The 16,417-nt window shown below is 38.3% G+C and overlaps 1 protein-coding gene across 2 annotated transcripts in view; it reads right to left on the reverse strand.

Annotated features, from left to right (window-relative positions):
- LOC127949739 (intersectin-1) overlaps positions 1-16,417 on the reverse strand; it is a 45,430-nt gene that overhangs the window by 12,099 nt on the left and 16,914 nt on the right. For both annotated transcript variants that reach the window (XM_052547245.1, XM_052547246.1), the window contains exons 10-25: positions 13,578-13,715; positions 13,322-13,431; positions 11,158-11,420; positions 10,920-11,069; positions 9,675-9,815; positions 9,284-9,371; positions 8,553-8,692; positions 3,456-3,565; positions 3,139-3,350; positions 2,877-2,998; positions 1,556-1,872; positions 1,264-1,435; positions 900-1,105; positions 502-584; positions 236-402; positions 79-124 (exon numbers count right to left, since the gene is read on the reverse strand). In XM_052547245.1, the coding sequence (XP_052403205.1) occupies positions 79-124; positions 236-402; positions 502-584; positions 900-1,105; positions 1,264-1,435; positions 1,556-1,872; positions 2,877-2,998; positions 3,139-3,350; positions 3,456-3,565; positions 8,553-8,692; positions 9,284-9,371; positions 9,675-9,815; positions 10,920-11,069; positions 11,158-11,420; positions 13,322-13,431; positions 13,578-13,715 (2,465 nt within the window). The remainder of the gene's footprint in view (positions 1-78; positions 125-235; positions 403-501; positions 585-899; positions 1,106-1,263; positions 1,436-1,555; positions 1,873-2,876; positions 2,999-3,138; positions 3,351-3,455; positions 3,566-8,552; positions 8,693-9,283; positions 9,372-9,674; positions 9,816-10,919; positions 11,070-11,157; positions 11,421-13,321; positions 13,432-13,577; positions 13,716-16,417) is intronic.

Here is a 16,417-nt window from a genome sequence, read left to right on the forward strand (position 1 = left end):
ACTAAGCCAACATAAAAGTCACATGGTACAAGATTTATGAGAGAGTTATGAGTTGAGCATGAGGACATCAGCACCCACCTGGTTTCTTCCCTAAACTTCCTGTTTTTCCAGCAGATCCCAAACCCTAGAAAACAAGTGTAAAGAATGCTATATTGTTATGATTTTTCTGGTTGAAAATGTTGCATATTTGACTACAATAAAAAAAAATAATTCATGCAAATTGTATCAAAAGTACCTCGGATTCCTTAGGCTTGACATAATTTGAGGGGAAGACTCCAGTCTTCCCGCCCACAGTCCCAGTCCACCAATCTCCTTCTTTCTTTATGACCGTGATGACATCACCTTGCTGGAAGGTCAAGTCACCCTGCTCACTGCTTTCATATGTATACATGGCCACATACTCTGTGATTAGACAAAATCATACAAAGACTTTCAGATACAAAATGATTAAGGAGAGAGGGAGAAACGCATGAGCTATCGGGCTGTCGCTGGTTATCTGACCTTCTCCGAGATCTGTGGGTTTGTTTGGAGATGGGCTGGGTCTCTTAACACTGGGAGGACTGTCTGAAGAGCCAGACTCAATACTGAAACAGAGCAATGGCACTCAAAACTCAAAATCACAGTCTGGATGAAACGCCTAACTGGGTGTTCAACATCACTTTTTGTAATGAAACTGGTATTTCATAACAGGGTCATAATTGTTTATGACGTTACACTAAAATAGTGATAAACATTTATTACAATATAAATATAATGCTATAAATGCATGCTATTTTGTACAGATGCATTGACAAAAAAACAACAACTAAATGAACATTTTAATATGTTAACATCTTAACAAAAATCACCAATATTAGCCAAGAATGAATATGGTAATGATATATCGCCAAGATACACACCTCATAGATTTCCGGACGGGCCCAGAGATGAGTTTGACGTAAGATTTGGGGAACCATCCTCTCTGCCCTTGCACTTCCCCAAACCACCACATATCCTGCTGCTCCAGGACGGTGATCACGTCATTCTTGTTAAAGTTTAGGTGATTGTCTTTCTTGGCTCTCCATGGATACAAAGCCTGTGCCTGAAGACCCTCCACCTTTTCTCCCTGTAAACAAGACAGACAGCAAAAATGAAACTAATACAAGATCAGCAGTAATGCACTCACATAATGCATTAATTATAAATTATTCAATGTAAGTAGTTAGGAAATTATAAGAACATTCCTTAATATGGACGGGGCAGATTTTTAGAGAGTTAATGTACCTGGCCGAGCACAGGTGAGGGTGAGGAGCCGGAAAGCGTGGCTGGGGTGAAAGCAGAGCGCTGTCTGATCTGCCCTCCACTGGGCACTGAGAGGGACGGCTGAGAGGGCTGGGTCGGCCATCCATCCCATCCATCACTGTCCTGCTTCTCCACTGCAGAATTAGTTGGCCATCTGAATTAAAGTCAAAAAAGCACAGATTCTAAATGGATGCAGATAAACCTGAACTGAAAAAAAAAAGAAATCTGCAAATGTCTTTGTTAGTAAATTTTCAAAATTGGACTAGTTACTTACGTAGTGCTGAAATCTGCCCAGTTACCGGTTGCTGAGGAAGAGGAGGAGGCGGGGCCTGGAAGGGCAGGGGCTGAGGAGGGCGGGGCTATCGATGCAGACTCTGTGGAGACTGACTGCAAGGGTGCGGCTGTGGTTATTGAAGCAGATGACACATGGGAACCCAATTTAGGGGCAGAACTAGAAGCAGCGCTAGCTCTTAAACTAAGAGGAACTTCAGATTCTGGAATCTTCTCCGCATAATTGGCAGGGAACCAGCCAGTCTTCCCTTTTATCTCTCCTCCTAACCATCCAGGTTCACCTGTCTGAGACTCATCCACCTGACAGAACAGAAACACAAGAAAAAGCAAATGAGAGACATAAAAACGGGATGTGACAAAACGATAACCACAAATAATTGGGTGGTAAAGAATCCCAGGGGACCACAGCATCTTAATAAACATCAGAAAAACATGAACTGGAATATACAGAGCACTGTGACTGTATGTGATGAAACAAAGGACTTATTTCATTGATTTAATACAGGAAATGGATTCAATGGTCATGGCATCATCTCTGAGTGATCTAATGGCAAACGCAGCAAAGCATCTGAAATCTTGCAAAAGACTCAACATCAGACACAGACATGTAGCCGCATATTATGATCTCTGTACAAGGTTCTGTTTCAACTCAGTGACAGTGGAACAAAACAGAGAACATCATTAGAAAAAACTCGAAATGAATAAAAGTGCACATGGAGCAGAATCCACGACTTACCCACTCTCCCTTCACCTTCAGGCAGAGAGAGCAAAGGGAGCATAGAGGCAGGGTCAGAGGTCAGTAAATGCACACATATAGGCTTTACTCTCTCACACAAAGCAAAGACAAACGCACACTCTCTGGCAAGCACACATCAGAACCATGGCTGTTTAACTTGGTGCAGTTAATTTTCAAACATATATATATATATATATATATATATATATATATATATATATATATATATATATATATATATATATATATAAATAAAATTAACTAATTGTGGATTCCTATTGCATAAAATCTTCAATATGCACTACAGTTCAAAAGTGAAGGTTGGTAAGATTTTTTAATTTAAAAGTAGTAATTTACACACACCAAGGCACCAAGCAAAAATGTTGTCAAGTATTATCACATTTTACATGAACCATTTTCTATTTTAATATGTATTTTTTTGTAATTTATTCCTGTCATGTCAAAGCTAAATTTCAGCATCATTACTCCAGTCTTCAGTGTCATGTGATCCTTCAGAAATAATTTTTATATGCAGATTTGCTGCTCAAGAATGTTGAAAATGGCTTACCATCACTATATCTCCAGGATGGATGGTGATTTCATCATGACTGCGGGCATCAAAGGGATACAGGGCTCTATAGTAGACCACCTTTACACTCTCCTGATTAAAGCCAGACACTGGAATCTTCTCTATATCAGGAACCAAAAAAAGTGCTGAATTTTTCCATTTAGGGTGAGCTTAACATGTCTCAGTATGAAAAAATAACCAAAAAGCAGCTGCAAAACAGTACGCTCATGTCTGTCTGGTTCAACAAGCATCTTTGTCTCACCTGCCATCGACCAGGGGGACGGAGTCTGTAGTTTTCCTGATTGCGGATGCTGTGTGAAGAGTTTGGAGAGGTTATCCTGCACTTCGCCTCTGCTGTGGTTCTCCTCTTCTCTCACTTGGCTTATCCAAGCCTGAGTCGCAGGAGGAGTGGGAGCTTTACCCAGCCCATCATCTCTCCATGCAGGAGACACACCATCTTCTGTCCCCGACAACCTGAGGGAAAGTGAGGGACAAAAAGAATGAGTGTTAAAAAAAAAAGTCAAATCATTTGTTTTTTTCTTTCCCTGCAAAGATTAGCCATGGAAGAATGTAAAATACCTAGACTCTTGTAATTCTGTGGACTTCCTGTCATGCGACGGCTGGGTGATGTCAGCCTCTAGCTCCTTTTGTTTCTGCCTCTGTTGTTTGTTGTGGATTTCTCTCAGCTCCTGCAATGCATGATAGGATATTGGAGGACAGGTAAGGGGGAGTTATAGGGGGCAAGGGGGCTCTGTTTGCGCTCTCTCTCACACTCAGACGTGTTCACAGATGTGCCCTGCAAGTGCTGTCTGGACAAGTCTCATAGTCTCCATTTATTTCTATACAGGAATCCTATTTCTGACTATAGCTTATATATGGTCATCTTAAAATATTGAAAAGATTCAATCGTCTTTGCCAGACAATTTGATACTCTCTGCTATTTCTAAATGTTTTCATTTGGAAAAGAGAAAATGTAAAAACAGTACGCAGCATACACACTTTATGTGCTTGACTGTATGATACATGTTACCATGTCCATGAATGGCTGGCAAATGATTCACTAATGAAACAACTGACTGACAACAAACTCAATGCATTTATATTTCAATACTGTATGTGTAAATCGTACACTTGCATGATACATGGTGCAAACTGCATAGCAACAGCATTCATGATGGCAGGCTGCAATGCCTGCTGGGTAATGTCACATGAACCACAGAAGTCTCAAGAGAGGAAACTACAGACTGTTTTAGCAGACCAATGTAATGCCAGGCCATTTAACCAATAAGCAAGCTTCGGGAAACCCCATAAGGATATGGCAAAGGAGCCATATGGTATTTCTTTGTTAGATATTAAACTGAAAGATCTGTTGATAGAATATACTTATTACTGAAGAGTATGTTTCTCTTATTAAAGGGATACTTCTGTTCAATGTTGAATGCCACATAAGCACAATTGACACATCGAATTATACAATCAAGAAAGATCACTGCAAGCAGTTTGGTAACAGACAGGCTATAGAAAGACAGAGTTAGCCATTCAATTGAAAAACACACACATATACACACACAAACCAGTGTAAAAGGGTGTGAGAATTTAGATTTCATGAACCAGACATGCACTTTTTAATGCATTTGTAAATCTACACACTGAAAACATAAGCTTTGCTTCTTTTTGTAACCAAGTTATTTCTTCTTTCGAAGGCCGGGAAAGCCTGTATAGAATTTACTTGACCACAAGAAGATCAATGTAACTAAATGACATGAACCTATAAAATTATTATTTTTTTAAAATTACAATAATGTGAACTAAAACTATTAAGATTATATCCACTGCCTGCATGTTCGTCAATTTCTGAACAATGTTTGAAATCCAAAATTAATTGTTCAGAATCCAACAAACCAACTAATCATATAAATGCTAAAATTCCAGCCAATCGAACGAAAGACAGATCACTGCATTACAATGCAGGTCAAAACGATGTCAAGGAATTTAAAGCTAGCTACTCTGTTTAAAAACTGAAAGTCCAGAAACTGCTCAAAATAAATATTCTCCTTAAAAGTGACTAGAATGTAAATACAAAATGATGCAAAAAAATTCTGTAATGGCTACTAAGAGATTTCAAAGCACAAAAAAAACTTTATTGTCCAGGTTCATGCATAAGGGTTTGGAATTAAAAGGATAGTTAACCCAAAAATAAAACATTCTGTCAGTAATTACTCGTGACCCCTAAGTAATGTTGTCAAAAGTACCGACTTTGGTACTGAAATTTTTATAATGTCCATCTCCAGCTAGCATTTGAGAGCTGTTGAGCCAATTCTTAAACACCGCTGATTGTCCACTGTGTTCACACGATCAACATATATGACTGTGATTGTCTACAATGATCATCGCTTCACTCATCACCAAGCACTCAAACAAAAACACACGGGAGTGTTTGAGCCTGCACAAAGACGAATTCACTGACAGACGTGGCTTTCAAACACTTTGTGTGCTTCTGTGCGAGCGCTCAGTCAAGAGCATTCAAATTTAGTAGGAAATTGACTTTTTAAAATTTCAGTACTGACTGGTACCAAAGTAAGTGCTTTTGACAACACTATCCATAAGACAATTATGTTAGTTTTTTGGGTGAACCTTTAATTGACGCATGTCTTGGGGGGGAAAAAAGCAGCACGATCAACCTTGCGCATAAATATGATGATCTGCCTCAGATCAGTGCACAAAAAGGCTTAGCTTTCTATTGATACGTGAAGGTTTAGAATAGCTACAGTGATGCCTTTGATGGGCTTCTCAAATGGTTCTTTTCCATTGCGTGGTACGACTCTGCTTGGCATGGCTCAGTGCAGCATGGCACGGCACGGCTCTGTTTGCGTTTACACTGCAGTTTAGAACTGCTTTAGAGTGGACAGGATTATTATATGCTGTTATAGTTGAGCTGCCCTCTACTACCAGGAATCCTGAAAAACTTTGTCATTCCGCGTGGCCCCATCAAGCTCTCGCTGGATCCGCTCCTCTGCTATCAAGAGAGAAATGTCTGTACTTCCTCAACAGACAATGAAACAACCATTTTTTGGTTGTAAAAAAAAAAAGGTGCGCTCGTTCAAAACAGTTGCGTTCCATCCTTTACTAGCTGTGCTGATGTAAATCTAGTGGTTCTGTTGTGCCTCGTGTTTCAAGTTCAGTAACGCAGGGAGTGACAATTCTCTCCAGCCAATCAGTGATCAGCAGAGTTTACGTCACGCTTTATTAACAGTAAAGTTCACCTGGAACCTCAATCGAGGTGGTACTGAAAAAAATACCAGGTACTGTACCCAGTGGAAAACCCCCAAAACTGAATCGTACTGAATTGTACCGTGCCGTACCATGCAGTGGAAAAGTGCCAAAAGGGAGCTGGAGGAGGTGCAGATAGACACACAAGCAGGGGACGTGGTGTAGGGTGAAATTAAAGGTCAGGGGGGAGAGGGAGGGATGACCTGGAAGTAGAAGTGTATATGCCTCAAACAGGCCAGCAGTGCTGCGAGACAGTCCAACAGCACCTCGTCCACAGAGCTCCCTGACTGCAAGAGACACAGAGCCACCCATATGGTGACGGGTCAAAGGTCACACACCATCATCGATATCATCGTGTTTGCACTCAGTTCTGATGTGTACTCAGCTCTACACAATGCAGAGCCTCTTACGTTTAGAGCGAGAAACAAATGGACCTGACATGACATCCGAACAAGGAAGGCAGTGAAGCCTTTGCGCTGTTAATTAGTGCAAGCTACAGGCTTGAAAGAAAATTAAATCTCCAACATTGTTGCTTCAGGAATATTATTCATCAGGGCTCAACAATAAAGATGGACCCAAGTCACGGGGTCAGTACGAGACACTAAAATTCTCCTGTCATCATTACAACTAGTACACATCTTGTTTTCCAGTTTCAAGGGATTCCAGTTGACAAAATAATTTCCAGAATTTTGAGTAAACTTAATATAATTCTATATCATTTTGAATATAATAACCCTTATTAAAGCTTCTAAATTCCGCCAAGAGCAGTGTGTCATTTTTCTTTTGTTGTTTCATTAATAATAATGTCACAGACAGCAGCTGCTGTAACTTTAAGACCTAATGCACATACCCATGTGATGATACACATCCGATTTTCTACCAACTATTTATGTTCACTTAACTGCCATGAATACTTTGCAAGACGGGCATTTTGACACCACTTTGTGTGTATTTGACCATTCAAGCATGTGACAGATTTCTGCATGCATGCTTTTGAGTATGTGTCAGTCAGTGCATAAGTACCGCAACTAAGTATACTTCTCGATTTAATGCATTTAACTTTTTCTTTTTTTATACATCTTTATCATACCAATGTGTCTATAACTTTAAGTAGTACTGTGATTATATTGCAGAATCACAAAAAAACCCAGAAGGAAATGGTTTTCCAATGGATCAGTGTCCCAGCAATAAACAACGCATGTATTTCTAAATACAGCTATGCAGTATTTTGAATCAGTTTAAAATAAACTTTTCAAATCAACTTATTATTTTATTTATAAATTATTATTATTAGGTGTTTTGTAGTATTTTAAGTCATTTTTAATAAAAATGTAACAACAGCAAGTAAATAATCTGAGCAGATAAAAACTCTTTAAAGTAGAGCCCTGTTGATGCCTTAGTAAAGGGAAGTAATCAAGACAAGACACAACTGGAAGTGTGCTACTCTAAGTCCCCTTATACAGGGAAACGGAGAGCGCAGTGCTGTGAGTAGAGGGTAATAGTTTGGTGGTAGTTCTCTGGGGGTTAACAGCATTATCAGGTTGTCTACCTGTCGCCCCCTCTGCTCTTCAATAAGTAGCTCCGATTGCAGGTTCTCCATCCTAGCAGCGTGGGTCTGATAGAACAGGCCCAAGGACTGTACCACCACGAAGGGTAAAGCGGGGTGAAGCATGGTCAAGCCAGAACAAAGAGGGCCAGCCAAACCGTATAAACATGGTGGAAGGAAGGGTTGAGAGGGAGTCGGCCAGGATGAACGGAGGATGAGAAGGATGAAGGGCAGGGTGACAGAGTGAGCAGCAGGCAGAAACAGTGAGAGAGGAACAAGAGATTGTGTGATGCTGGTAAAATGCTTCTACTTTATCTCACACTCGATTTATCTTATTCTGAAGGTACATTAAAACAAAATTAAGAGTGTTGTGTTGGTTTTATTAAATACACTGGGTGAAAGCTCAATGAGGTCTCAAAATGCACTCTCTCTTACTTCCTCTTTCATTCGGACAAAAACACAGGGTCCAAAATGAACATTTTGCCCCAACTGTCAATGTGGCCACGAAACAGCTTTATATGATAAACTGTTTGCTTTAAGTATTTAGATGATATTTAAAATTTGTATTTTTTATTTAAATAGAAGGTTATTTGAATCACTTGCATCACAATTCCAGAAAATTCATTTCTATGATGTATTGTCGTAGTTCTAACAAACTGGTGAGTTATTCAATTTTATTTATCCACTAAAGGCAAATTTTACTTCCATTTTGCACAAATGTTAATTTTGCACCCTGCACTCTCACAATGCAAAACATAAAGTACAAAAATGCTAAGTATAACTAAAACATATAATACTACCTAAACCAAATTATCTGTCTGTTTGTGTAAGTGTGTTTAGGTCTTTCAGGGCTTCAGTACCTTCAGTTGTGTGTTGAAGGAGTCTATCTCCAATAGCTTGGAACGTGTCTCCTTCTCCACAGCTTCCAGCTGTTCTCTCAGCTGCTGTTTGGTGGATTCCTTCATTTCAATGGCCCTCTGAAGACTGGACAGAGAGTCTCCTACAAAGCAGAAATAATCAGCCCACTATTAAAGAGCATTCCTTGAGAGATGAACTAATCTGCAGAACACTTCATTTTTCGCTTCTCTACTCCAATAAAAACAAAAAGAGGCTTTTATCATCAATGCTTAGGTCACCAATTCGATAATTTAAGTTCTTGACTATTTTATTTCCTCTGCGACCTAAGGTGTTGTTTTCACGTTAATAATGGAGATTTACCTTTAATTAAGTAACAACATAAGCTAACTGTATAATAAACTAAACGGTTTAATTTACACCATTGTCAATTTGGATCATGAATACTTCACAAACACACAATAGCACTAGGGTTTGTTGTTTTAGACAATGCAAACATATCCAAAAGCAATTTACTCAGAGAAAGACATACTAAACTGTGTGAGAGAAGCAGAAAAGATGCAAAATATACTTACGTTAGGCTGAATTTGCTGGTGAACATCAAAGTTCAGAGTCTGGAATACACTTTCATTCCAGCCAAATTCCAACATCAAATGGACTCTGGTTTGCACCAAAATGTCTAGCGTGATAATATCTAACCAGATCTTTAAAGCAGTGTTGAGGAAAATGTTCTTACTGTGCAGACTGTTCTGCTGAACCTGCTTCAGCTGGTCATTCAGACACTGTTTGTCAGGAATCAATCGACTCAACCACTGCTGAGACTCCTGATGGAGACAAAAGAGTGAGAGCAAACACATGAAATATTCTGCTTACTTTCAACAGAGAGCAACATAAAACTGATCTTTTATAGTCCATAACTGTAGATGACCAAGATATGCATAGTCTACCGTGAGGGGTTTAAACTCCCTCTTCTCCTCCACAAACTCAAAAAAAAAAAAAAAAAAAAACACCCCAAACTGGAGAGTAGATTAATTCAAATCATACCGATGCTGATGATGCCTCTGTAAGAGGCGAGTGAGAAGAAAGAAGAGAGAAATGAGGATGGAGACAAGGGTAGAAGTGCACACCTGCAACTGCTGTTGTAGGCTGGTGATCTCAGCAATGCGGAGCTCTCGCGTCTTATTGGTGCTCTCGATCTCGTGCCTCTGAGCCGATAGACGGAAACGAATGTCCTGCAGTTTACCCTCCAACTGTGACCTCTTATCGTTCTAGAGAAGAGCCAAAAAGAACAACAGATGTCAAGCTATTAAACTCAGAATCAGATTAACTTTGGTTTAATATGCATATGGGCCACTCCAACAGATTACAATTCCGTTTTGATGCTGCTTCAAAATTAGTCTTTTTTAACGGCCTTATAAAAGGGGTACCCAAAAATTAAAATACGTGCAGAGGAAAGTAAGTGCATGAAAAAAAATGTCCACACTGGCGAAGTCACACAGATAGTTAACGGCTGGTCTATGGTGATACAGTACATCCGGCAGGACATCTAAATTCTTGCATATCATTCATCCAACACAAACATAGCTCATCATCTTAAATTAAAGTAGCTGCAATGTTACATGGCTGATCAATCTAATGTTAACCTAGAGAAATCCTGTTTGTGAAACTGAACCGTAGTGCTCACTGCAGGACAGATGGAGGCTCCCGTGCGCTCACTTGATCTTAAAATCCACTACTGTGGAGATGACGAGAAAGCACTTGTTTATCAGTGAATTATTCAAATGTTAATGTTACTGTTTTTCCCTGACATTCATTATCATAGCCTTGCGGTGCACTGTGGTTTATTAGGCCTTTGTAAGTAATTAAAGGATCATTATAATGATTTAAATGGTTTATTAATAAACATGCGATTAGTTGACAAATGCTTAAAATGAACGACTACTAGTCAACCAGAAAAATCCTTAGTCGAGGGCAGCCCTACTTTTATCATTTATTAATTTTTTGTATTATATTTTACTATTATCTAATAACATATGTCGATTTCAATAACACTACTTATTTTAAGGCTGTTTTGTCACAATGACAATTTTTTAATACACTGAGCCAGAAATCTTTACTTCAGTAGCACTGACACACATCAAACTCTACACCCATATATATTCTGAAGGGGTTTGTTCATGTACCGTTCACCTGATCTTATTCCTAAAAACATGGTTGTATTTTCTGATTTATGGACTGGTGATAAAAAGAGATTCCAAAATTCCCTCTGTTAAAACCTGTAATGTTTTAATTGCAGGTTTAAATGCAGTCAACATTTTAACCCTATTCACTGTCTTGACTTAAAACATTCAAGTGTATGGAAATGCATGTACCAGAGCCTCCAGTTCAAACTCGAGCGTTTTCTTGCGTGCTTTGAGCAGGACGATGTTCTCCTGCTCTCGGTTTCTCTGGGTGAGCAGCTCCTGTCTGCGTGTTCTCTCCCACTCTAACTGCCGCTGACGCTCCAGCTCCCGTTTAGCAGCCTTCACACACACAACACACACTCAAGAGGTTACAGATGATGCTGATAGTGTTATACATGCACTGGAGTCTGAGAATGTTTGAACTCACCTCTCTTCTCTCGATCTCCTTGCGTCTCTCCTCCTCCCTCTGTCGCTCCAGCTCTCTCTGTCTCTCCAGTTGTTTGTCCAGCTCCTGCTGTCTGCGTCTCTCCTGCTCCAGTCGTTCTCTCTCCTTCCTCTCTTGCTCCTCTTTCTCCAGCGCAGCCAGTCGCTCCTGTTCTTTCCTCTGCTGCTCCAGCAGGGCCTGCCGACGCTTCTCCAGCTCCAGGTTTCCACGCTCAAAGTTCTCTCGTTTCTTATCTTCGAATGTGACTGAGGGGAAATACAGAAAAATTTTGAGACAGATTTTTACATTTAAAACAAAGTAGTAACCTTCGGCACTCTTTTACACCTAGCATGTGTTTATGGTGATACACTTGACCACATTCAAAGCCACATGTAAAAACACATAAACAGTGCTTGTATTCAGATCACTGTCAGAACAGGTTCTCACCACATTCAATGAAAATGTTAATGCATTTTGTTAACTACGCAAAAAATATGCAAAGGTTGCTCTACACAAAAAAATTAACTGTCATTTTGAAAGGCAGGGCTGTAAAATTTCTATGATGCCCTACTTTTATGTCCTCTTGTGATCTGGTCAAATAAAAGAACAGTATCTCATGAATTATTCCAGTGAACAACAATTGCAATTTCTCATTTTGTCTCCCCAGACCTTCACTAATATCTCTCTCGGGATGCTTTATTTTGAGAGGGGAGCATTAAAACATCTTTTACCCATTTGATACAAAAATATATTGTATTATGTACAATACATTTATTAAATGGGCATGTATATGAAGGTAAAAGTAACCAGAAACCTGGTATTCTATAAGCCAAAATGAGGGGAAGCACTTTGAATTAGCCATGAATGTTTTTAAAAATCAGTAAATGGCAGAACATTTACAATTAATGTTGCCTAATATGCAAGTAGTGGTTTCCATTTTATATTGGTAAGTGGTATCAGATCGCACAATGAATTTCATAGCAAGATGTAAATGCAAGTTAAAGAGCTAAATCCAGTCAAAGACTGTCCAGATACAAAATGCATTAATGCCAGGTGCAAAGTGGGGCCTATAGATAGGCGTGGGTGAAAAAAAACCCGATTCTCCTATGCATTGCGATTCTCTCTTCAATGATTCTGAATCGATTCTGAACATTTCACTAGAAATGCGCTAGAGATGCAGCGGGTTTCATTGCACATAATTTGTGCTGTGAGACACATGCACATTGCTTGACAATCTGTGCTTCCACCCGCCGTGTTTTACTTTGGATAGGCATTCATTTCTGCCGTTTGGAAAGCAGTACTATTAGACGCACGAAGCTCGCGTACTGACAGACTTTCATGTGCGGTTTGTGTTTGTGTTTGTTGCGGCTGTGGTTAAATGCACTGGCATTTTCGAATACTTTTATATTAAATTGATGTACACACAGTCAGTTATGTTTTCAGAGCAGGAAAAAACATCTGATATCGAAACAGATCTGTGAGTGAATGCAGCCTGTTAAAGCTGCCATCGCCTATGATCTCATCAGTAATAATCAAACCGCAATAAGCTGAGGAAAAAAGAACAAATCCTCATCTATTGTCTGTACACTTGGACACTTATTTTAAATAAGTTATTTAAAAAAAAATAAACAAACAGTTAATTTTGAACCAAATAAATTTAATATAAAATTTATAAGAAAATGTAGCCATGTGCAGTAATAATGAAAACAGATAATGTAACGCATCGTGATATTGAGTTGATAATGATAATCCTAATTAAACTGAATTGTGAAACCAGTGAAGGCGGTACTGACATACAGAGAGTACAACTATACACAAAAAGCATATAACTGCGATTTTGTTTAAGATGTAAAGTTGTATATATGTATTTGCACAGCAGAAGAATAAATTGGGGAAATAATGTTGGAATGGATTGTGAGTCCCAGAATCAGAATTGGATCGGATCATGAAGTGCCTGAAGATTCCCACCCCTAATAGATGTACAGGTTGTATGACAACATTGTGATGCATCGTTAACTGTAATCGCATCAAATCATGGGGCTCTGAATCTCATAATCAAATCGTGAGATCATAGATTCCCACCCCTACCTACAGACCACAAATATTTTATCAGTGAGTAAGCAGAGTTTCCTTTATGAAACTTATTAGCATTTACTCTTGTTCTCACCTGGAAGTTTTTTCTCTGTCTCTTTTTCCTCCTCCTCAGGCTCCTCCTGAGACCGTGGATCGATCGAGTGCATACTGGTCACAGACACTCCACTACCAGAACGCACTCTCCTAAACAAACACAAAAGAATTAAGTCCTATTTCCATTGTGAGAATAAAAGTTCTCTTAAGTCTAACTTTTAACTAACTTGGCAGACTATTCTAAGACATGAAAGCTGATAATTGACAAAATGGGGGCCATCAGTGGGGTCGCTCACCTGAATGTCGGAGGTATGAAGTCAGGGGGAAGGAATGGGGGAAGAGGCAGACTGGACATTGCCATGTCAATTAAGTGCATGGCCAGAATAAACTCTTCTGCAGTCAACTTTCCGTCCTGGTCTATATCTGACAGGTTCCTATACAGATAAACAGTGGATGTTATATGGAGTCAAAACAGCTATTTATCTTGCCTTTCCACATGACATCAGATCACCCAAGATCCGATGTTAACATCAAGTGTAAACAGGACCATAGGCAACACAAAACCCCAAGAACAGCATGTTAAAAGAAATCAAAACACAAGTCGGATGTACTTAGAACAATAACCAGATACCAATCCTCATGTTTAAGGGTCATTATACGAAAACGTGCCATTTTGTGTCCCTCAGGAAAAAAAAGCTCTGTAAATCTTAATAAAACATAAAAGAAATAGAATATTTTATATTTTAGTTTCCATAATGTCTCATAATATAAGAATAAATTATTTTCTGTTTCTTTGGTTTTTAAAGGATTTTAATCACATTTTGTACAAAGCATCTTGAAGAAATGTTGAAAATGGCCTGTCCCTCAGTAAGATTTTTCTACTTCTACTTGCTATCGAGGTCAAAAAAGTCAAACTATCATAAAAAAACATATACTTGTATAAAGCCTTAAGTGTCAGTTCATTAGTAATAAATGGATTTTATTCTTAACGTGTCAAATAAAATAAAAAAACACACAATTTAGTCGGGTCCCTAGGTTCTCGTCAACCCTGTTACTTTTTATAAAAACACCTCTTTAAAGATAATGGACTGTTCCAAAAGTTGCATCAGTTCCAGGAAGTGACATTATCTGACTTTCATGAAGTTGATGGTAGAAGACAAGTAAGTGTTCTCTTCTTTTTAATGAATTTTCTTTGAGGTTATGTAATGTCTGAAAGACAGGGACACGCTCATTGTGTCAGCCCTGTTACCAGAAAAGCATATGTTAAAAAGTTTTTTGTACATATTTAAAAATTTACATATATGATAATATTTAAGCCTCTCATTAAGGCACGTAATGTAGTGTCATTACCTATACCTCATGGCTAGTAATGGCCGGCAATAACCTTTTTCGTCAACCCTGTTACCGTCAACCCTGTAACCATTCCAGGGTAAGAGGGTTGACCCAAGTACGCTTTTGTGTGTCTTACCCATGTTGTATACACAAGAAGGGTTAAATCAAGGGCAACTGGACTAGGTACATCCATATTTGAAGCTATTGCCTCTCATCCAAGGGGTTTCTTCATTTCTAAATGACTGATGAGGAGTGCCAGGCATTTAACCTCTGTGGGGTTGTCACCCCTGAGCCAACCCTTCTTGGATAACTATGACCTGGATGACTGAGAATTTTAACAGACATACTTTTCTTACAAATAGTATACATAATATACATGTTTTTACAGTTTTTATCCCTAAAAATCATGTTTTTTTATTTATTCTACTGATAGATAGGCTAAAATATGTTGAGGTTACTGATCTATACTGATACACACAAGTCCATTGGGTTTTATAAATGTGCTTTATAAATCAAAAGTCATTATTTTTTTTATTATGAGAAGTCAATAAATTAACAAGCTTTTCAGTTTGCATTTGGGATACTCTCCATACATGCACTCCATCCAAATAGTTTGAAAAAGTTTTCTTGTCAAAAAATAAATCAAGCTTGTGTGACTTGTATGATTATTTGATGGCATGTGAACTACTTACATTTACAGTATGCTACACAATCATAAATAATCAGGGCTGGGTTGTAACGAAATACATGTAACAGCGTTACGTATGTAAAATACAAAATATGAGTAACTGTATTTCGTTAAAATTACATTTTAAATAAGGGGTAATCAGATTACAGTAACATCTGAAAACTATTTTAGATTACCAGTGATTACTTTTATTTTGATGTAATTTATTAATTTAATATTTAAGTTTGGGGATTTCAAACAATACCGCGACTGATTTTTTCCCGTTACAAGCACATAACGACACAAACATTCTCCTAGAAATCACACTATGCATTCAGTCAACAGATCCATACAAAGCATGCATAAAATAAAGGTTTATGAAGTCAAACAATAGCTTTATGTGGTTTACAGATGAACTTCTTTATTCATTCGAAATGTTCAGTATCATCTTTGGCTCGGTAATGCAAGTTCACGATCCAATTCGTGAACAGATGATTCTTATTCGTGAATCTTTTAAAATAATAATTTCCTTTATTTATTTATTTAATGAAACCAGTGTGGAAACCAATGCTTCACTAACGGATAGATTTGGGTCAGGGTATTTTCTGGCAAACCGTTTACCAATCAAGTTTCTCAATTGGCAAAGCAAACTGTGGTACACGCCACTACCAACACAGAATGGGTAAATCTGTGTTTTCTCAGCACAATATCATAGAAAGTATGAGGTTTGAGAAGTAGAAGGCGGGGCAACAGTTAAAACATTTTAAAGTTAAAGTTCATGCAAACAGATAAGTTTCGGTTTTTCATAATTTTTATGCTAAAATATCTCAATAGAGCCGTCTACATAATATGCTGATTAGTCATGTTGAATTAAAGGTTTATGAATGTCCAATTAAGACTCCATTACAACCATAATTGTAACTCAAACAAGCAGTATAATCAATACGGTAGCTGTTGTCAACCCTGTAACTGATGTGTCAACCCTGTTACTTGTATAATATTCTAATATAACTTAAAAAATGTAAATAAAAATGTAATAAATGTTTAGTAAGAGAGGCTAATAATCCACTCAAAATTGAATTGAGGTGTTTAATTTTTGTTTCCATACATTTTTCTTAAAACAGAAGATGCTGGGAG

This window comes from Carassius gibelio, chromosome B1, assembly GCF_023724105.1.
Source record: "Carassius gibelio isolate Cgi1373 ecotype wild population from Czech Republic chromosome B1, carGib1.2-hapl.c, whole genome shotgun sequence".
Lineage (NCBI taxonomy): Eukaryota > Metazoa > Chordata > Actinopteri > Cypriniformes > Cyprinidae > Carassius > Carassius gibelio.